Genomic DNA, 19,949 nt, shown 5'->3' with positions numbered 1-19,949 from the left:
CGGAACCATGGACAAAATGAATGGTGGTTCGCTACCCTCCCGTAATTGCTTAAGTAAGCAAAACGACTTATTTAGGCCGTTCATTTTGATTAAACAAAAGATAGTAATAAAGGTAAGAGAAGAAATAAACAGTAAATTATGATTAAAAGTAGAAAAATACTAATTTAAGGCGGTCCCGTAGTACAGTCATCAACTCGCACGGCTTAACAACGTGCCCGTCGTGGGTCCAAGCCTGGAATCGACCGAACCTCGGACCAAGGACGGACTATCCGGCTGCGTGGCACTGAATAAGTCTTAAAAACCTGAACAAAAAAATAAAAGATCACTGAATTCCAGGACCTGGATCCAATTATGTTATGTCTTGTACAAACTATATGGAATGACTGGGACGGATTGCAACTCGTTATGTAAGCGCTCTCTGTATTAGTATTTTCTTACACATTATCACATTAATATAATTCAATTGCGGAATGCAAATTTCGTATCGGATTACAAATCGAGGAAAAACTATTCTTTTTGGCAAACTTCCGTTGCTATAACCCAAACGATGCTATAAAAAGCACAGAAAGCTCAGGAAAGCTTTAGTGCACCACTGATGATTCTTCTGGTTTTCTCAATTCGCAAATCGAATGAACGCTAATCCAAAGTGTAAAAATGTTGTAATAATGTTTCATAATAATTATTCACAAAAAAATTCGGTTGCTGTATTGATTGCTTTTATCCATCTCCTGCTTCTCTTTGCCTTCAAGGGTTATTGCCGTTTATTTCTTAACAAGTTCGCTATGTTGCAAATGCATCATAGTGTTGGTAGTGCGGGATACATGCATGGTGGGATTGAAAGCTTTGACTGATCGTTTAATACAAAATATTTTTTACAAAATAAATCAATATTTAAAAAAAAAGTTAAAACTGCCCATAAAAGTAAACAATACAACAATGCAAGAAATACATCAAGAGCAATTCTACACTAGCCGCAAATTAATAATAAAAAATTCCAACCGCTTGCAAGTGTTTGTTAGCGCACAGTGTGAGCATAAAGCATAAAGCGTTTGTACCATAGCGTAAACCAAAACCGAGCCACATACGAAAAGAGCACCATTTCTCAGCCATCCCTCGTAGCGTGCGGACGTGTACGGGGTTGTTTTACTCGCGTTGTGTATACGTGCAAGCGCCTGCGTGCGTGTGTGTGTGTGTTAGCGTGTTTTTCAGTGCGCGAGGGAAACAGTGGTGTGCTCTTTGTGTGGTGCAACGAGCAGTCTTGCCGCTGGAAGCAACCTGTTCGCAACCTTTTTCTTGCTGACCGCGCCCCCGTCCCAGTACATTGTACGTTATTTTTGTTTGTAGCAAATCCGCTCGGATGTAAAAAGTTGCGTCTGCCACGAACCACCAAACGGCCGGACAACAGTGCCAACAGTGTGAAGCCGAAGCCCCACAAAATTGTGTTCGGTCGTGATTGCAGCTAAAATCCGTGCCTTTTTGAGGGTGGGAACCGGTTTCTGTTGGCGTGCTTTGAGCGTGTGATAGAAATACGATGGCAACATAGACCTGGCGACGTAGAACTGGCTGCTAGAAGTTCGCCATACGTTCAGAACTTCGAGATCAACACTCGCCGTTTTGCATCACCACACAACACGATCATCTCCGTTGCACCGTTCAACCCGCTGCACCGATCAGCTCTAGTGTTCATAACCGAGTGCCAAGCTAAACAGTCACGTCCGGTGGCGATGGACATACCGACGTCCAGCCGCCATGGTGTTGGCCAGTATGGCCGACATGTAGTATTTCTTCTCGCGTGCCTTCAATTGCTGCCGACGGTCTGGACAGTGGGCCGGTCATCATCCGTTACGCTCGAGGCGCGTATGCGAGACGATCCCGACCTGTCCGAGGTTTGTATATAGCTGTAAAGGAGCCTATCGAGGTCTCGTTGAAGGGCTCAAAAATTCTGAGCGACTTCAAGCGACGAACCTTTGCGGGTAGATTTAAATCTCCTGAAATTTGATGTTTGTACCTGATAGTAGCTAGTTGGCAAGAAAAGTAATCTTTCAAGCCGATCCGATTGTCACAACCCCTTGAGTCTCTATCCCCTAGAGAAAAATAATTTTAAAAAATCTCTTGAAAGGAAAATTTATTTGACGCACTAGGCGCTCGTGCCGGATTTGGACAAGATTTTTTTTTAATGGAACAGCTGCTATTCTAGCAAAAACACTCGAGGCTAGATCGATAACGACAGGCGTTTCATTCAACAAAACAGTTTATGCTTTATTTCATTTAGTTGTTACCCTTCTGAGCACACTTCACCTCCATTTTTCGGTACACACACATTATCCACTAGTGTGCGCGTTTTAAATTCAACACACTTCCTCATTCGTAAACGCGGGGTCCTTCACTTTCTTTCTCGCACTATCTCGTCCGTCTCGCTCTCGCTCACACTCTTCTTCGTTTTATTAGACAGTACAGAAATAGACTAAAATCAATGCAAATCATCTCGCCTCACCGACCGGGTGACTCACTCACATACACTTCCTTCCTCCCAGCGTCAGGTCGCTCGAATGTCCTGCCGATGAGTCAACGCAGGCGGGTGGCGGCAGGAATAAATTTTGCGCGCGTCCCCGTTTGCCGATGTACGCACGCGATTGCAACGAGCACTCCGGCCGGGATTGGGGTGTAATTGCAAGGGAAGGAGGAAATAGTTTGATCCTGGACATGCCACAATCACCACCACCACTATCGGTCGGTTTAAATTGCTTTCCTGCTCCTTCTGTTTCAAACAGCACGCGGCTGTGAATGAAATGCGAGAGTCAGCAGCACCACCAACACCACCACTGCCATGCAGCATTATCCTTCCCATCCTAGTTCCCACTCCAATAAGCACCCACCCCTAGCCGAACGAGGAGGGAAAGTTATTTTGCAACAACAGCGACGGCAAAAGCAAGCACAAAAAACCAACACCCCATCGGTTTTGTGTTTCATTAGATAACCAGAGCCGTAGCGAGCAGTTGGCGCCAACCCATGGCCCAGGATTTATTGGGTTTTGGGTTTTGGGTAGTGTGATAGAGAGAGAAAGAGAGCACAAGAAATAGTTTTCTCTCGCTCAATGTATTTTTTGTTAGCTTCCCCGCCTTTTCTAGCCTTCATTTTCGACCTTCCCTTCTCCACCAGCGGGCCGTACAGCACTTCCCTGAATGCTCATGGTCTAGCTTACGGTCTACGTGCTACGTGGTTCCAGATTTTCCATCACTCTCCTCCAGAAGTGTCCCATCGGTTGACGTTAGCGACCGTTGAAAATGAACGTTGGCGCCAGAATGTCCTCCTTACGCACACTTACGCATCGACCAGGCTGGTGCTTTGTCCTAGGAGTGTGAGTGTCTGTGCTCCAAAAACAGAAGAAGCACAGACGTTAGGATTTTGGGAAGCTATCGAACGCTTTCTTAGCAGTGATGTTACAGGCACACACACAAGCAAGGGGGATTAATGTCAAATCATAGAGTATGTATGGGGGACCTAGTTTATAGTTTGCGACTTCCTAGTTGCGCTAGCATACATTGGAAAGAGATGACATACTGACGTAGTTAGGCATTGTGTTGGACCAATTTTTGTTCATCTATAAATTTCAATTTATAGACCGTACTAAACCATGGGAATGGTTCAGCAATGCGATACGCACAAATATAGGTTAGACAGAATGGGGATATTGCACAGACAGGACGCGCCCTACTCTGATTTCTCTACAGATGGGACATTACGAAAATCTAACGAATGTTTTGAACATTTCAGTTCTACTCGCTAATCGAACGCGATGAAATCGCCATGTCCAGGCTGGTTCACCATCCACTGACAATATTTGCGCCCACGAACCAAGCCTTCCAGCGTTACCTCAACAACAAAACGCACCTCAACTATCACATGTGTAAGCGCGATATCTTCTGAACGGTGATTCAGATCCTTCCCTTCTAATCGCTTCCGCTTAACCAGCCTTTTTGTCTTGCCTTTGTTTTCCCTGATACTCATTATCCTAGCGTCCACTCCGCTCCGGCTATCGCAGCTGGGCGATACGGTGCGTTCGCTCAACGACGACGGTACGCCGCTGTACATCACGCGTCGCCGGCCGCTGAGCGGCATGCAGGAGGACCTGTACGTGAACAGTGCGAAAATTGTCCGGGAGCGGTCGAACATGGAGTTTAAAAACACCCGCGGCTACACCCAGGTAGGGGGTGGCTTTACATCCACTGTTTGCGCTGATGTCATCCCTGATGGACCGGATGAAATTACAACCGTTTCGTTTGCTTTCTCTGTGACAGATACTGCACATTATAGACGATGTGCTGACTCCCATAACGACCGTGTTCAACAAAACGCTCGATACGCCCAATCCTGATGCATGGGGATTCCTGCAGAGCGTAGAAGCGATCAACATTGAGCCGCACCGGGTGAGGTAAGTCGTATGTCGGGGACGGTTAGGAAACGCCATGAGAGTGATTTTCATTACTCGTAACCTTTACGTACTCTGCACAACCAACAGGTCCTTTCGAAAGAAGATACTGAACCTGAAGCGCGACCAGGTGTTCAAGAAGTCGGGCATCTCCACCTTCTTCATACCGGTCGAGACGGGCTTCAAGGTAAGGGAAGGGCGAGGAAAACTGATTCTCATGGACGTGCGCATCCATCAACATATCGATTTCTTCTCGTATTACAGGTGCCGCCCAATCCCACTCTGAGCATGATTGACAAACGGGTCATCGATGGGCATGTCATACCAAACAAAGCCATCTTTACAACGCCGGCCCCGTACGGGAAGCCGCTGGAGACGCTCCAGTTTGAGGACGATCTGAGGGTGACAATTACCTTCTTCCGGCACGAAACTGGCAAGAATACACATCGAGGTAATTATTCTCTCCCGACCCCTACCTCCAGACGTCGTGCGTTTAGCTGACCTTAATGTGTCTTCTCTTTCGTCATCGTTCCATCGCTCGCAGTGTTTGTCGTATCGAACACAATGTACTCCAACTCGCGGCTGACACCGGGTGCGGTGATAGCGGAAATCGTGAAGCCGAACATTCCGGTTGCGAACGGTGTGGTACATCTGATTCACCGCCCACTCGTGATCGTCGATATGCACGGAATGCAGATGCTTACGGTATGGTTAACAGCCCGTAGAACTAGATACGGTAACTAACGCTAAATATGCCCACAGGATAACAGCCACACGCTATGGTCGAAGTTTAGGGACCTGATCGAAGACTACGCACCGGAGTTTCTGAACGTCCTGCGGGGCATGAGCCAGATGACGTTGTTTGTGCCGCAGGATGAAGCTGTTGCCCAGATGATGCAAACCAACTTCATGAGGTAACGTTAGCCCTCGTATGCCTATTGTGGAAACTTGAATAGTGTTATCCCTAACCCTCTTTTTTCATCAGCAACCGCAAGAAGCTGCTCGAGGTACTAATGATGCACGTTGTGCCAGATGCCATAACGATAGACAAAATAAAGCGCAATAACCAGAACCATGTGAGTGAAGGGACAATTGTCAGCATTCTTGGCACACTTTAACACTTACGCTTTCTGCCTACCAGATTTACCAAATCCCAACGATGAACAGTCGCCGCTTCCTTTACTTTAACCTGAACGAGAACCGCACTACGCACGACAAAAGCGTCACCGTCGAGGGTGGTGGCGTCAATGCCTCCCTCGTGCTCGGGGACATCGCCACTAAGGATGGCTACATCCACATCATCGACCGTATGCTGGGTGTTTCATACATGACCGTCCAGGAAAAGCTGGAAACCGATCCGATGCTCAAGTAAGTAGCAGATGATGCATGCCAATGGCAATGTCACCAACAGGATTAATCCTCTAAAAAACACATCCACAGTCTTACGTACCACTTTGGCAAGCTGAACCACTTCAACGATCAGCTCAACATGACCAACAAGCGGTTCACGTACTTCGTGCCGAGAGACAAGGCCTGGATCCAGTGGTTCATCGAACATCCTGCAGCAAACCTCGACGACTTTGTGCGGAACCGCGAGCAGGTCCGTGAGCGCTACCAGCTCGGATGATTCCGTGACCCTAATAATGATCTTTTTGTTGTGGTCTCCTTGTGCGTTTACAGTCTCGGATGGTGCTGGAGCATCATCTCATCGTAGCCGATCGGGTGTTCAGTATGGGTGATCTACGCAACATGTCGCATGATTCGCTCATCCTACCGACCGTCGGGTTGGAGAGCTTGCAGATTCGCGTAAAGGAGGAAGACAACAGTAAGTTGGGGCTTGGGAAGTCGCCTTCTCTGGCGCATCACGTAATTCACGTCTGCATTCTTTCTGCTCGCAGGGTACTTCATCCAGTGGAAGGAGACGGGCCGCTGGACAACAGTGTTCCGTGCCGATGTAGAATGCACCAACGGGCTGATCCACGTCATCGATGTACCGTTCGTGCACGAGTACGACATGATCACCAGCGACGGCCATCGTCTGTACGGTATCGAGCCGCTGACACTGCTGCTGGTGACGGTGCTGACCGCGCTCGGAGCGGTCTAGAGCCGGAACGAAAGGCGAACAGGGAAACATTGTTTCGTTTCCAGGACACACCCGACCAATCGTGACGTCTCGAACCGTGCGCTGTGCAGCACACCGTAAGCGAGGAAAATTGGATTGTGTGGAGTATGCTTTTCATTTCGTTCCAACCGGTTCGACGGGGATGCGGCGCGAACGAACCGTCATTTTGTTGCCAAATACTTGAGTTCGAAATTGAAACTCTACTAGCATCATAGTATCGAAATTGTATTCGTTTTAGATGTCCCATTGTACGCGATTGTTTGTTAAATCTATTTCTCCCTCTCTATCACTCCCTTTCACGTAGTTGTAAAGCAAATAAGTTGCAATCCAAGAATCTCGTAATTAGTGTGACACAGTCCTTTTAAAACAGGCAATTTATCGAATAGGCAAGAGTTTTTAATTTCATAATTACTTCAGCGTTACGATATTAGTCGGTACGATTCAGCGACCCATTAAGAGTGGCTTTCAATGTGTTCTTGCGTAGTCTTACTGTATAGTGTTACTGTTCCTTTCTTTGTTTGTTTGCTACCCAAAGCAAAAGCAGCAACATGTGATTAGTTTTCGTAGAATCTGGTTTGCCTAGTGCCTTGTTTCGTCCGCTTTTCATTCACGCTCTATCTATCCGTACCTTTTCCAGTGTGTTCGTGTGCCTTAATATACAAAGTTAATATACAACCCGACGATGGGCCGGGAAAAATGAGAAACCTGGTACCATGTTCCGATATTTGCCGTACTACCGAATTGCCTAGTAAAATGCCTTCCGCAAGCAGACAGAAATACAAGATGAAATCTAAATCCGAGGATACCAAACACTACCAATCAAGGTGTATTGTTGAAACGAAGTAAGATAGCGAACAAAAACGGAAACAAACATTTAAAAGAGTGTGCGTGTGTGTGTTTCGTGTGCAGCTGTTTAAACGTATTTACAAACGTATTGATCTGTGTAAGTTGCAAAGAAGCCCAGATTAGTTTTGGTCTATGATAACTCGCAAAAAAGATATTTAAAACATAATCATCTTTTGATACTGCAAATAACACTCTTGCTTCTACTACTACTACCACCACTATTACTACTACTATTTACTACTACTACCACTACTATTCATACTTGAATTAACTACTTCCCTCCCTGTTCTACTAGGCTAACGATTATGATGATGCTAAGAGCGTAAGTGCATATTGCCAAATTAAGCGCATAGTATGTAAGGTGGAACAAACAGGAAACCGATTTAGTTTGTAGTTTTCTTCACGGGGAGACGCCCTTGAATTTCCCTTCATCCCGATAGCGTGCTTTCAAACTGAGCCTCAATATTCGCCTTATTAGGAGTGGCTGTCGGTAGTGATTGAATATGTTTGGCAAAGTTGGGCAGAACAGGGAGGTGCGAAACAATATAGCAAAGCATTGCTATTTATAATAGCCTTTCCCATTTCAACGTTGTGTTTGTTTGGCCCCTTATTATTAAAACTAGCTCGTGTCAATATTCTAGCACGTAATGAAACAACTACAGAGGAAAAGAAGAAGAAAACAACCGAACCGATAATGTAACAGTGTAACAGACACACACCTTGGATGAATTGGGCAGACTAAATATAAGAACCGGTGCAATACAGAGCCGATGACAGACGGAAACCTTCGCGGTCTGCTTTATTACTATCTTGATTGCATTCTTTAAGCTGCCGATGAGGTCGTTTTGCTGTGTCCAATCAAGTGTGGCCGGCCCGCTGGCGCTGCGGGTTCTACGCTCGCACATAATACACACCCGCTAATGATCAATTAGGGAAATGAAACAACGGGCTCACTTTTAAGCAGTGCCCTCCGGCAGCGTTATCCACGCGCTTCCGACGCGATTGCCAAACCAAGCGATACCGGGTCCGACGACCCGAAACACGGATACCCAATTAGGCGGGCTGGGCAGGCGACATATTAAATTAGGCCACGTCAGCGTGCGTAGGGTTCTCTCGTGCGGTCGCAAATTACTGATTACTTCCTGTCCCTTGCATGATGACACTCTAGCGCAGATATTGGTGTTAATTGGATTTACTTTCGGCGTACTCGGTTTGCCACCTCCCACCTCCCCCCTCCCCCCCCCCCCCGCCCAGTCTGTGATGTGTGAGTATGTGTGTTTGTGTGTTTCTGTGTCAATTTAGTTGACTTAATTTGCTTAGGCAACGGAAAGGAACCACAGCTCGCATATCATCCGTACCAGAATCCGTGCGGGCGTTCTCTAATCTCTGCTCGCCGTACCTAAACGTCTTAGCCGTGACGCAGTTGTTACGACGCAAAAAAAACAACCAATGTCTTAACATTGCTTCGCATCGTAATACGCACGTGCGTGCCTACTGTGCTCCCTTCGCTAAGAGAACCGAAGGTGGGAAAAGGTCGCCGGAAAGAACAAACAAAATAAAAATACAAACAAAGTAGCAAAGCGTCCGCCAACTCGGAAGGGAAACAAATGGTTTCCGAAAATCAATACACCCCTTGTGCGGTGTACCAGGCGTCAATGAGAGCGAGTGTGTGTGGTATGTTTGGGAAGCATGGTTATTGATCCGTTTCTGGCCAGTTGCGATGTTGCTTAAAACCCAAATCCCCGACTTTCGCTGCAACGCAAATGCCAGCACGCTTCTTTTCTTCTGCTCCAAAGTCTTGTCGAAAAGACTGCCGCATTAAATCGTTCACGTCTAGGCAAGGCAGGCCCATTGGGCGGGAGATGAGACAGTGAAATTGCTTCGATCTCAAACCCGACCCGGCTGGGCGCATGATCTCGCGCCCTTCCCGTTGCTTCTACTACTGCTGCTCCTGGTCGTTATCGTATCCTGTTCCATTGCCACTGAGGCAACACTATTTTGAATCCCGAATCGACTTTGTTCTGCATTGTTCTGGTCGCTTCTCTGGAAATCGAAAGAGAGAGAGAGAGAGAGAGAGAGAGAGAGAGAGAGAGAGAGAGAGAGAGAGAGAGAGAGAGAGAGAGAGAGAGAGGGTGATTGGACATCTCGCACTGCTCTGCGTATTAATAGCGTGCTTAGTTGTATGTATGTGTGTATGTATAAGACGTTGCTTTGTTTGTGTAGATGGTTTACGAAGCCCGACACCATCACTGCGCATGTGTGCACGCTCCGGTGCAGATAAGATGGAGGAGCATCGTGCGGGTTTGCCCCAAACCGATGGCCATATTTGGTTGAGAGCAGAACGCTGCTGTGCTGAACGGATGTTGCCCGGAGAGCAAACGGGAGAAAATGAGTGTGAGAGGGAGAGCGCAGATCTGCAGATCGATGAGGTGGTAGCCACCATGCTCGTACCGTTCACTGCGACTACTCGTTGTCGGATGGTCGCGCGCTCGAGTCGCGGGCCACGCGGTTTCTTCCCCAAGCGAACCCACCACCGCCATCGCAATCAACCAAACCACCAACCACACCCAATCAAATGACCTCTGCCGCCTGGCCCGTTCCCCTGCCGGGGGTAGAACGCGTTCCCCGCGCAGCTACCAGCAGTTCAGCATCTCAGCGACGTTTACGTGGGTAAACGATACGATTGCAGCTAATTGCAGCTGGCCAGAGCAGCAGCGTGCTGTGCAATGCGACCCCCTCCGCCCACAGGCAATTGTGTGCAAAGGTGTGTGTGTTTCGTTGTACGTTGGGGGTTTTCTTAAACTGCGATCACGACGTTGGCACGCTTCCCGGAACGATCCAAATCGACTTTTAATAATACATCCACCGTAAATGTGATTGCCGACCAAGCACGGTCCGTTTGCTTCCCTTCCGCCGGACGGGTGCGTACGTAATACCCAAACCCCCCCCCACCCCCCCTCCCCTCCCCTTCGTATTTAGTGATGCGCACAAGGCACCGCCCTTTTCCCGCTCGCTCCACGATTCGTCGCTGACGTAATTCCCCGCAGCATCCACTGCCAGCCACGCAAAGCCCGCCCGCGCGACGTGTCGAAAGTTTTCTCGCTTTTCCGCACGCACACGCAGCCACAACCGCTGCTGCTGTTGCTGCTGCCAGTCCTGCACGCCTGATAAGCGTTCGACGAGTCGATGGCTTTAACTGATCGGTTATCGGTATCGATTGCTTTCCAATTCGATTGATTTCCACCACTCCCGCTCCCCGCCTGGGGCTGCAGCAGCGAATGCGGCGCCCTGTTCGATCGAGCAGAGCGGCAGCAGCCGTGCAGAGCGAAAAGCACAGCGTGCGCGACCCGGCCCGGGTTCATCGGCTGTCGGAGCGAACAAGTCGCTCGACGTTCGCCGGCTACCGGGAGCGCATGCTGCCGAGCGGGCTGGGCGCCGTCAGCGAGCCGCTGCCGACGGCCGTGGGAGGGAGTGCGCAGGCGCGCTCTGGCGGTGGGTCCGACATTGGTTTTGGTGCAGGTCAAAATTCGGCTCCACCACCAGGGTAGCATGCTTACGGGCGAGCGGACGGTTGACGAGGGTTTGCGCGGATGCGGATTTTCGCCGAGCACTGTGAGAAGGCGCGAGAGTGAGACGGAGCTCAGTGGGGCGTTCCCCTCTGTCCAGTGGTCAGCAACTGTTTTAGCGCGCAACACTTCGAGGTTTGATCAAACAATGCGTTACGGCAAAAAGTTGGAGCTGGTGTGACTGTGAAAATCGGGCTAAGCATTGCACAGTGAAAGAAGACCGGGATGAAAATCATTTCATATTTTTATGTGTGTTTAGAGTGTTTTTGCTTTGAACCAGAGATTTTCATTGTTAGAAAAGACCAAAAATTAGACGTCTAAGCCCCGTGCATTGCAAGGACAAAAAAACTCCAATATTGCAAAAAGTCATTTGCTTTCATTTTGAAGGTTAATAGTGTTTTAGAAAGGTCACTTAATAACCTTGCCTTATTTTTAAAAAAATATTTTCAAGGGAGCTATGGCAAAAACTATAACTAAAAAAATCTAATTTATGTCTTTAACACGATGAAAATAACAGAATTTAGTGTATTCGTGTTTTGCCTAGTACTACACATTGTAGAATGAATTATTATAAAGCTTATGTTCAAAAGTCAAGATACACTTTTCGCGAACTTGAGAAGTTACATCATATTATGTAATTATCAGTTTGTAAGAATTTTAGGCCAACTTATTTCTTCTAGAGTAATAGAGTCTAGAGTAATAGAGTAATTTTGGAAGAGACAACAAAGAACAAAGTAAATTTGAATAGCAGGCATTTGCATTGTTATTTACAAGATCGTGAAGATGCATTTTAGCAAATTTTCAATAATCAGGTTATTAGTATATAGTATAAATCACAGCTGAGATGTTAACATTATTTTGAAGCTTTTTCGTAGAGGCAAATATTAAAACAATAAGATATAGTGTAAGCAATATCTAAGAATCTTGAAGAATCTTTGCGCTTTAATTATTAATACTTCGTTCTACTTAATAGTAATACGACTTTTGTTTTATTTGTGGTTTGATTTCACATATGATTTTGTTTGACACTAATTTTAGAAAAATATAAATCTTTGGAAGGTCTTGCAAAATGTAAATAACAATATAAATTCACTCTGTTATGATTTTTTTTTTCAATGTGGATGATACTTTATATTTCTGTCGTAATGTACTCCAAAATAGAATGTAACATCTTTCTTTAATAGAAAATATTAACATCTACTAACAACATATATTTATCCCGGTGTTCGTATGTGCTGCTTTCTCTGTGCATTGGTTTCCGCCCGCGTTTCGCAGTAGCTTCTTAAAGCATTCACTTCATTGATTGGAATTGCTCTTAAAACAGGAGAAGCTTGGTGTGAAGTGTTTGGCTGCTACATTACTTAAGCAAGCATTTTCTAGGATATTTACTCAGCCGTTCTGGAACGGAGAGGAAAACTCTTTATCTCTAATGTCCATCAGCATTAGAATGACCAGCCGAGCTGCTTACCAACCACTGTACTGCACGCAATCTCGCTTCTGCGCATGGGCCCCACGATGGTTCCGAGGGACTGCCAACCAAGTATTGGAAGAGCAAAACACGATAGAGCGAGAAGGGCCATTCCTCACAGCTTAGACTTTTGCTGTGCGCGCGCACCCCTCCAAATACTGGTCGGCGGAGGTGCTCTCCACTAACGTCTCAGCAGGTTTCAGGTCTCTAGCTGTTTCTTGTCGGCCGGTTGCTGCCAACTGTTTTAGACAGAGGGAGCATCGACCAGAAATGAAAAAAACACTACTGCTTGAACCGGTTGTTACGATGGCGGCTCCACTATTAGACGAACGGTAGCGTTGGTTGGTATGGGGGAGGGAACGAGTGTGGCATCGTTGGTAGAAAACCGGTACGAATAGTTGCGGCACGTCTAGCTCCAACTAACCCTGTGCTCCTGTTGGCTGTGTAGAATCGGTTTTCTAAGCAACACGGATTAGAAAAACTATACCCCCCAATCGATCGCGTGTGGAGCAGCTGCGGGATATTATGGTGATGGTTTATGGAGCTGTCGTTAGATGCTGCTTATAATTATAACTATTAATATTTATTTGTGTAAGCTAAAACTAATCCCCACATTTAAAGTGCTTTCTTTGACTCTCCCTTTGCTCTCTTCTAATCATTGCGATAGTTGCTCAAAGCCCGCATAGTGGAACTGTGTATCGCGCCTTAGCTCTGTCCCTTACCGCACAGCATCCTAACACATTCTCTAAAAAGAGATGAACTAAACAGTCACGGCGGTATCAACGACCAACGCAACCAGCCAACGTCGTTGGTCGCAGCGACTCTTCGCATGGCTTCGTGCATTAGATACGTTACGTTAGGACAGCCTCCCCACAGGGCTGCACTCCTAGCCGAGCGAGCACATGGTCAGGTTTCTAATGCCACTTTGCGGAACCAAGATTGTGTACGTGCAGTGAACCCTTTTTTTCTTCACAAGCGTCATCCGTAATGCTCTCGCTCCCCATTTGGTTTGCTGCTGTCTGGCTTCGCTACCGTCGGGCCCCGGGTTGGCGGGTTTTCTGCTCCTTCGAGCACGATCACGGTTCCAGCCCGCCGGGCCGGATTATTGCTTTCGCGAAAGCGGGGAGGGGTGTGCTGTTGCTGTGTCTGTGCGCACGGTTTTAGCTAGAAATTTCCCCAACAAGTGCGATGGACACTGTACTCGCTCGAACAGGAGCGCAGCACCGCCGGTTGCCCAGCGGAGGATACGTTTCGGTGGTTCTCCCCTGCCACGACGCGCTCGACTGACACTGGGCCCAACGACCTCCGGTGGGGGCGAACGCAAGCTCCAACGCTACCTGCACCGTCGCATGCGGTCCGGACATGCGTGGACTCGTTGAAGATCATCTGGTGCCCATTACCGGGTCCGGTGAAGGTTGCGCGATACAGCGCCGCACCACGCCCTGGTGGCGGGTGCACTGGCGAGAGCGAGAAGGCAGTTCGCATTAGCGCAACACGATTGCTGTCTCGCTCCCGCCTGCTCGAGCGTGTGGATACGGCGCGGCGAGTGTTGCAACCGTCAGGTTTGTTATTGTTTTTGTGTTTCTGATTACGTACGACTTTCAATTTCCATTTCTAAAATAAATGTAAAACAAACAAAAAGCTTCTACGACATTCGGCAAGAAGGGATAATGGATGCATTAATGTGTTTTGCACCCTTGTTCGTATAAACGGCGTTACACCCTTGTTGTGGCATAAAATGAAATATTCGATAGCGTTCTGATGAAAAGCTAGTTTGTGCAATCTAATCTACAGCCCGAAGCTTCTCGCCTTCGTTTGTTCGTAGCAATTCGAGGCCATTCGAAACGTCACCCATCGTCTCGGTGGATGATTGCGCGCCCTTTGCCACACGCACCAGGGAGCCTACCACGGTTCCTGCGCTTCTGGTAGCATTTGCGTCAAACCAGACGTATTTGCAGCGTCGCTTTTCTCGCTCGCAAAACCGTTGTGATGAGACGCGAGTGCGTTTCCTCGAAAGGGTGTGTGCGTTTTTGAATGCGTTTTGTTTGTGGCCCAAGGATTCTTGGTTGGTTTTTCCCTCCACCCGGGTGCACGTTAAATATTGAAATTAATGCTTAGTTTTATTACCGAGATTCGTTTCAAAAGAACACATTTTCGCTTAATGTTTTCGTCACGGCGAATTTGCTGTCGCGACATGTACCCGCAACGCTTAGTTTCGCTGCTTAGATGTGCCGAGCGGACGCAATCTCAACTGTCACGTGCCCGCGGGCTCGCCGTTGTTCATGGCGACGTTTTCGTGCGCACCGCAACGCGCCCTGCTCGAGCTGCTGCGCTCCCGGTTGCTGGTGCGTCTAGGATAAACTTGTTCAGCAGCCGAAACGGTGCGGCGACAACTGACAGCTACGGATTTTCCTTTGTTCTCCGGCTGTCAACCGCGTCGCACACATCCCGCCGGTAGCCGGTACCGTTGGCAATGCGACAGAAAATACGACACTTGATATCGACTGCATTGTGTGCTGCGATGAGGATGCCGTTTGCTACGACTCTGAACGATAACAGATTGCACCAGACGGAAGAGGAATGCTGTTCAGTGCTCGCCACTCTTTGTCTGGATTTTACAAAAAGCAATTTCGAGAGCTACAATTGTTGTTCGCCCAGCTTTCGGTACATCGCTACACCACGGTTTATAAACGCCAAGCGGTTGCGCCAGTCTCCAGGGTTTCCCGCGTACGCTCCGGATACATCAACAGCAGTCGTGGCAGACTGCTGCCACATGCGCTCCTGTCGAAAAAAATAATTTGCAGCTAGACATCTAACCCAGCGCTCTAGCACCAATCGAACACAATGTATGAGATTTGACATGTTCGATTCGGCAACCAACAAATCTAACATGTCATACATACATTTTTCATGTTCGATGTCGTGTTCGATTGGTGCTAGAGCGTTGGTTAATTTGCTTCATTTCCACCAGCGAAGAAAATTTCACAGTTCAAACTGACCGTTCCGATGCCGTACAGTCTCTTTAGCGGTTTGTCCATGTCTTCACGAGGCACCTACTTCTGAATAAAGCTATTCGGTGTATTGCGCTTATTCCTAACAAATTAAATAAATGCGTATTACAAGCAAGCTAGCACAACACGAACGTAAATGGATTCAATATTTCCCGCATTCAGAGTTCTTCTTCATGCTGCCTGTTGCCAACGGTGCGTTTGAAGGCAACACCCATTCGGAGCCGGTTGCCAAGCTGCTGCTGGTTTGCCGTCTGGTGTGAGTGAGCGCGAGCAGAGTGCTCTCGGCTGTCCTGCGCCCCTGTCACAGGATAAAACTCTGTCGAACGAGTCCGGCCCGGTTTCCATCCAGACGTAGCGAACTCGGCTCGCAAACCTCGAGATGTCGAACCACGACCGACGACGGCGCTTGACTTTTCGACGCCGTTGGTTCGCGGAAGAGGCCCCCGGAGAGAGGGCGCGCGCAGTATCTTCGCTCCTGGTGGCGAGCGACGGGTAAAAAAACATATAGCATGCGCAGCGATCGGCACCGGCATGTGGTAAGTTCTATCGGAGGCCGGCTGCTTGCTCGCTCTTCTCGCTCGTTGCTGTACAAACGGCGCACGGTCGGTGCGGCAAGCGACAGCTTCGGCCGAGCGTGCGCTCCTGGTACGAACCGGGGCCCACTATTTGCAATCGTGATGTGGTAGACCTGCGCGCGTTTTTTTCTCTCTCCTTCGTGCGAGCTGCATCTTCCCGTACGAAATGACCGTTGCGAAGCAGCGTCGGCCGTGGTGGAAGGTTGGTTTTTACGGTTTCCCACCTGGAATGGCCTCAGTTTTTTAGCATTGTTATATCATTTAATTTTACCAGTAGTGTCAGCAGTAATTTCGAAGACAGTTTCTTATTCTTGTTTGTTACGATTCATCCGCCTGCACTGGTCGCTTTTAACTTCCCCGTCCGTTGGAAAGCGAGCTGCCAATATTGTTTTTCTCGATTTGCAATGTGTTAGGATTGCGACAAATATTATAGGACGTCCCTGGTGCTGATGCTATTGATTGAGCAACTATTAAACCCCTTCACATTCTCGCAGTTTTGCAACAATGTGGCCAACAATTGTCACTATTTTTATTCTGTTATCGAATTAAAATAATAAACAAAATCATGAACATGTATTTTATTGGGTAAAATTGTCAAACTATGAATTTTAAAAACCTAGGTAACATAACTTAATTACCCTTTGATGTATGAGGTTGTCCCTTCAAATTTGTTAACAATAGGCAAAAGGTAACGAATTGTAAACAACAGAGGTTGTACACAAACACATTGCAGGCAAATACGGTGCAGCATGCAAGGCATACGAATAATCCAATACGAAGAATATATTCTGACTACAATCACAAAAGAACAGTCCGAGCGCTGCTCGTTGAAAACTGTGCATGGATACTCCTTCACAGTCATGCGATTTTGAAAAACAAATTGTCGCACAAACTGATCGGGAAAAACTGTAAAAGCCTGCACGCCTAGCAGGGCAGAATTTTTAATATTGATAATACTGTTTTCATACTTGTGTTTTACATTAGAAGAAAATTGTACAAAATTTAATAATAATAATAAACTATTTATCACATTGATTGAACTAAAGTTTGAACGTTGTATTTCTTCTATCGCTATACCAAACACAAACATGATCTTTTTTTTTTACATACCGTTGTTATTCCGTATTCTTGTTCCAAATTGTTGTAAGAAAAAATAAAGCAACTAGAATCTAAACAACAACGAGATTTCCTATAGGAATTCAAAGCCAGTGCTTCATCAGCTGTCAGCGAAAGGTACGGAGGAAGAAGAAGCCGTGTATGTGCACGAGTATGACAGATCGAGCTGTCAATCTCCCCCCCCCCCCCCTTCCCAATGCTCGGGTGAAGACAAATCGGTACGTAAACATTACAGCCACCGTAAAGAGTGGATGTACAACCAGAGAAGATGGCCAGCGGGTTTTAAATGTGATTTCCCTTTTTCAAGTAAGTGCACTCCTTCCTGTTATCCAGTCAGTGAGCCATTGAGGGACATTATACACAATGATTGTCTGACACCCTGTCGAATACCGAACCAGCTAATCCCTAGCCCGCTTGCTCTGGCCCTTTTAGGTTGTCTTTACACATTACACCGATCCACACACTGCCCTTGGTCGGTCCGTGACCGGAAGTTGACTGCCCTGCAGACAGGAGTGTGAGCGATGATCACAGAGCTGGTGATGAACCGGATCCGGCAACTGCTGCTAGCGATAGTGGGCGTGCTGAAGCGGGCGATGTGTTGTTTTGCCCGCCGCCGAAAGCTGTCCGCGAGCGAGTGCGAGGTGTTGAGCGCGGTCAGCGTCGACCGGTATCCGGCCGGTGGCCGCACCACAGCCGGCGGCAAGAACGTCCCCGAGAAGGACTGGAACTCGTGGGACGATTCGCCCCGCACGGTCGAGGAGCACATCGAGCGGTACAGGGAAACGCTGGCCCAGCCGCCGTCCCCGACCGAGCCGCAGCCGGAGGTAGACTACTTTCAGGACATGGCGCCGCAGATCTCCTCCCAGCCGAAGGTGTGCATCGCGACCGAAACCGAGCCGACCGACTTTAGCCGTCTGGTGGCCAAAATTGACATTCCTGTTGTGGTAAGCGGATCAGCGCTCGAGCTGCAGAAAATTGGAACCATTTCGATAATTGTATTCTCCCTATCGTATTCATATAATAGAACGAGCTAGAAGACTGGAACGAGGGCGAGCGGAGTGGTTGGGACGATGCGGACGAAACGACCACCAAACAGTTGATAAGGGAAACGAGGAAAGAGCTGCGAGCCCAGCGGCATCAGCAGAACCGGCACCAGCTCGAATCGTCCTACGCATGATGGGTTTAGCAATTTCCCTGCCCAGCCAACGACTACGTGTACAGAAAGAAAGAAAGAGAGAGAGAGAGAAGGAAAGAGAGAGAGAGAGAAGGAAAAAGAGAGAGAGAGAGAGATAGAGAGAGAGAAGAGAGAAAGCGACGCACGATACCACTCGCCTCACCCTTACAAGATACGGCTTACTTTTGACCTTCCTTCTGGTTCCTTTTGCCGATCTTACGAAAAGGAAACGAGGCATTGATCTACACTCCAAAAGTGTTTCCTCCCTTTTTTCCTCTTTCCCTAATTTTAACAGAGCTTACTGGCAACGATTGCTGGGTAAGAAGTCAAATCGACACCCTGGCGTGGTACGCATATTGAACCTCCAGCGATAATCCGTCAAAAGATGTGGCAAACCAAAAACTGATTGTTTATTTTTGTATTATCATTAGTTGGAAACATTTTGAAGAATTAATTTTAATCGAATGTGTTATTCATAGGCTGGAACAGTCAGATCCATTCGTTCTAGCTGAGCGAATGGGATGAATGTCTAGTTTGAGCTACGTGTGTGACTTAGCTACAACAACAAAAGACGATAGAGAAAACAAGTCCCATTGTGTTATTCTTTATCCTTGTCTGCACGAAAACCAAACTCCCTGTTCTGAAGAGAATACGGAATCCATCCGCGGTTCGCTCGGGAGGACAAGTAGATTGGGAACCTGTGTGTCTGGCCGGTTACCGCAGAGATAAGGACTATTCAATGTAAATTAAAATGTATTAAACAAAATGAAAAGTGACACAATCGCATTCGTTTTCTGATTATGCTGATTAGTCTTACAAAAACTCCCGTGATATGAGGTGTATGCGTTCCCGAGGCATTAGCGTAACTCAACTATCCGTGTATGTCGAATTTCACGTTTTTCAGCTATATATAGGTGCATACCGGAGCTGGCTGCCGAGCTCTTCAAGATGGGGCAGGAGAGGCTTATCGTCGAAATGCATCAGCTGATCGTGAATATTTGGGAACATGAATATCAGGAGTAGAAGCTGGGTGTCATCCATCTAGTCTACAAAAAGGGCGACAGGCTGGATTGCTCGACCTTCGAGCTAGCATAGTACTTAATGCAGCCATTAAGATCCTGTCCCAGATCCTGTTCAGCAGACTTGCGCCCCTTGCTACAGATATTGTCGGCAGCTACCATGCTGGGTTTGTTGAAGGCAAACCCACCATCGACCAAAATTTCAATCTGTGGTAAATCCTCCAGAAGTATTGAGATCCATACGCACCACCTGTTCATCGACTTGATGGCGGCCTACGACACCATAGACCGGAATGAGCTATGGAACATCATGCAGCGGTACAACTTCCCTGGGAAGTTAATCCGGCTGTTAGAGGCCATCATGAATGGGGTGGATTGGATCCCACAGGGGTCTGAGATAAGGTGACGGACTCTCTTGTCTGCTCTTCAACATCGCGCTGGAAGGTGTCATTCGAAGGGCGGGCTATACAACGACATCCAAGGCACGATCCTCTACCGGTCTCTCCAATTTCTTGGCTTCGCAGATGACATCGACATCATGTGCAGGACAACAGCGAAGGTGTGTGAGGCGTACATCTGACTCAAACGCAAAGCAGCAAGAATTGGATTGAGAATCAATGCGA

General features: G+C 47.6%; 2 protein-coding genes across 3 annotated transcripts; both read left to right on the top strand.

Moving 5' to 3' along the window:
• The first annotated feature begins 1,080 nt into the window (after window positions 1-1,080).
• LOC120950161 (fasciclin-1) lies at window positions 1,081-8,205 on the top strand. The gene is made up of 13 exons (XM_040367975.2): window positions 1,081-1,886; window positions 3,775-3,907; window positions 4,017-4,204; window positions 4,299-4,432; window positions 4,520-4,616; window positions 4,694-4,880; window positions 4,974-5,134; window positions 5,192-5,343; window positions 5,415-5,505; window positions 5,571-5,797; window positions 5,870-6,029; window positions 6,110-6,254; window positions 6,328-8,205. Exons 1-13 carry the CDS (start codon window positions 1,725-1,727, stop codon window positions 6,531-6,533), a joined length of 2,043 nt encoding a protein of 680 aa, XP_040223909.2. The 5' UTR covers window positions 1,081-1,724; the 3' UTR covers window positions 6,534-8,205.
• A 1,592-nt stretch (window positions 8,206-9,797) lies between these two features.
• Window positions 9,798-19,093, top strand: LOC120950170 (receptor-binding cancer antigen expressed on SiSo cells). 2 transcript variants are annotated; one of them, XM_040367994.2, is made up of 3 exons: window positions 9,798-10,161; window positions 17,566-18,077; window positions 18,158-19,093. In XM_040367994.2, the coding sequence occupies exons 2-3, from the start codon at window positions 17,655-17,657 to the stop codon at window positions 18,308-18,310; spliced, it is 576 nt and encodes a 191-aa protein (XP_040223928.1). In that variant the 5' UTR covers window positions 9,798-10,161; window positions 17,566-17,654; the 3' UTR covers window positions 18,311-19,093. The 2 variants fall into 2 exon arrangements, with proteins under 2 accessions (XP_040223928.1, XP_040223921.1); XM_040367987.2 differs by lacking the exon at window positions 9,798-10,161 and adding an exon at window positions 17,213-17,439.
• Window positions 19,094-19,949: the final 856 nt, after the last annotated feature.

Source organism: Anopheles coluzzii, chromosome X (assembly GCF_943734685.1).
Source record: "Anopheles coluzzii chromosome X, AcolN3, whole genome shotgun sequence".
Classification (NCBI taxonomy): domain Eukaryota; kingdom Metazoa; phylum Arthropoda; class Insecta; order Diptera; family Culicidae; genus Anopheles; species Anopheles coluzzii.
The sequence above is the reverse complement of the archived record's forward strand: the minus strand, read 5'-3'. Positions and strand labels throughout refer to the sequence as shown.

Coding starts and splice junctions, on each gene's coding strand:
- LOC120950170 (XM_040367994.2), top strand. CDS start 17,655: ATGATCACAGAGCTGGTGATGAACCGGATCCGGCAACTGCTGCTAGCG. Junction 18,078..18,157: donor AAATTGACATTCCTGTTGTG/GTAAGCGGATCA, acceptor TTCATATAATAG/AACGAGCTAGAAGACTGGAA.
- LOC120950161 (XM_040367975.2), top strand. CDS start 1,725: ATGGACATACCGACGTCCAGCCGCCATGGTGTTGGCCAGTATGGCCGA. Junction 3,908..4,016: donor GCACCTCAACTATCACATGT/GTAAGCGCGATA, acceptor TCATTATCCTAG/CGTCCACTCCGCTCCGGCTA. Junction 6,030..6,109: donor TTGTGCGGAACCGCGAGCAG/GTCCGTGAGCGC, acceptor GTGCGTTTACAG/TCTCGGATGGTGCTGGAGCA.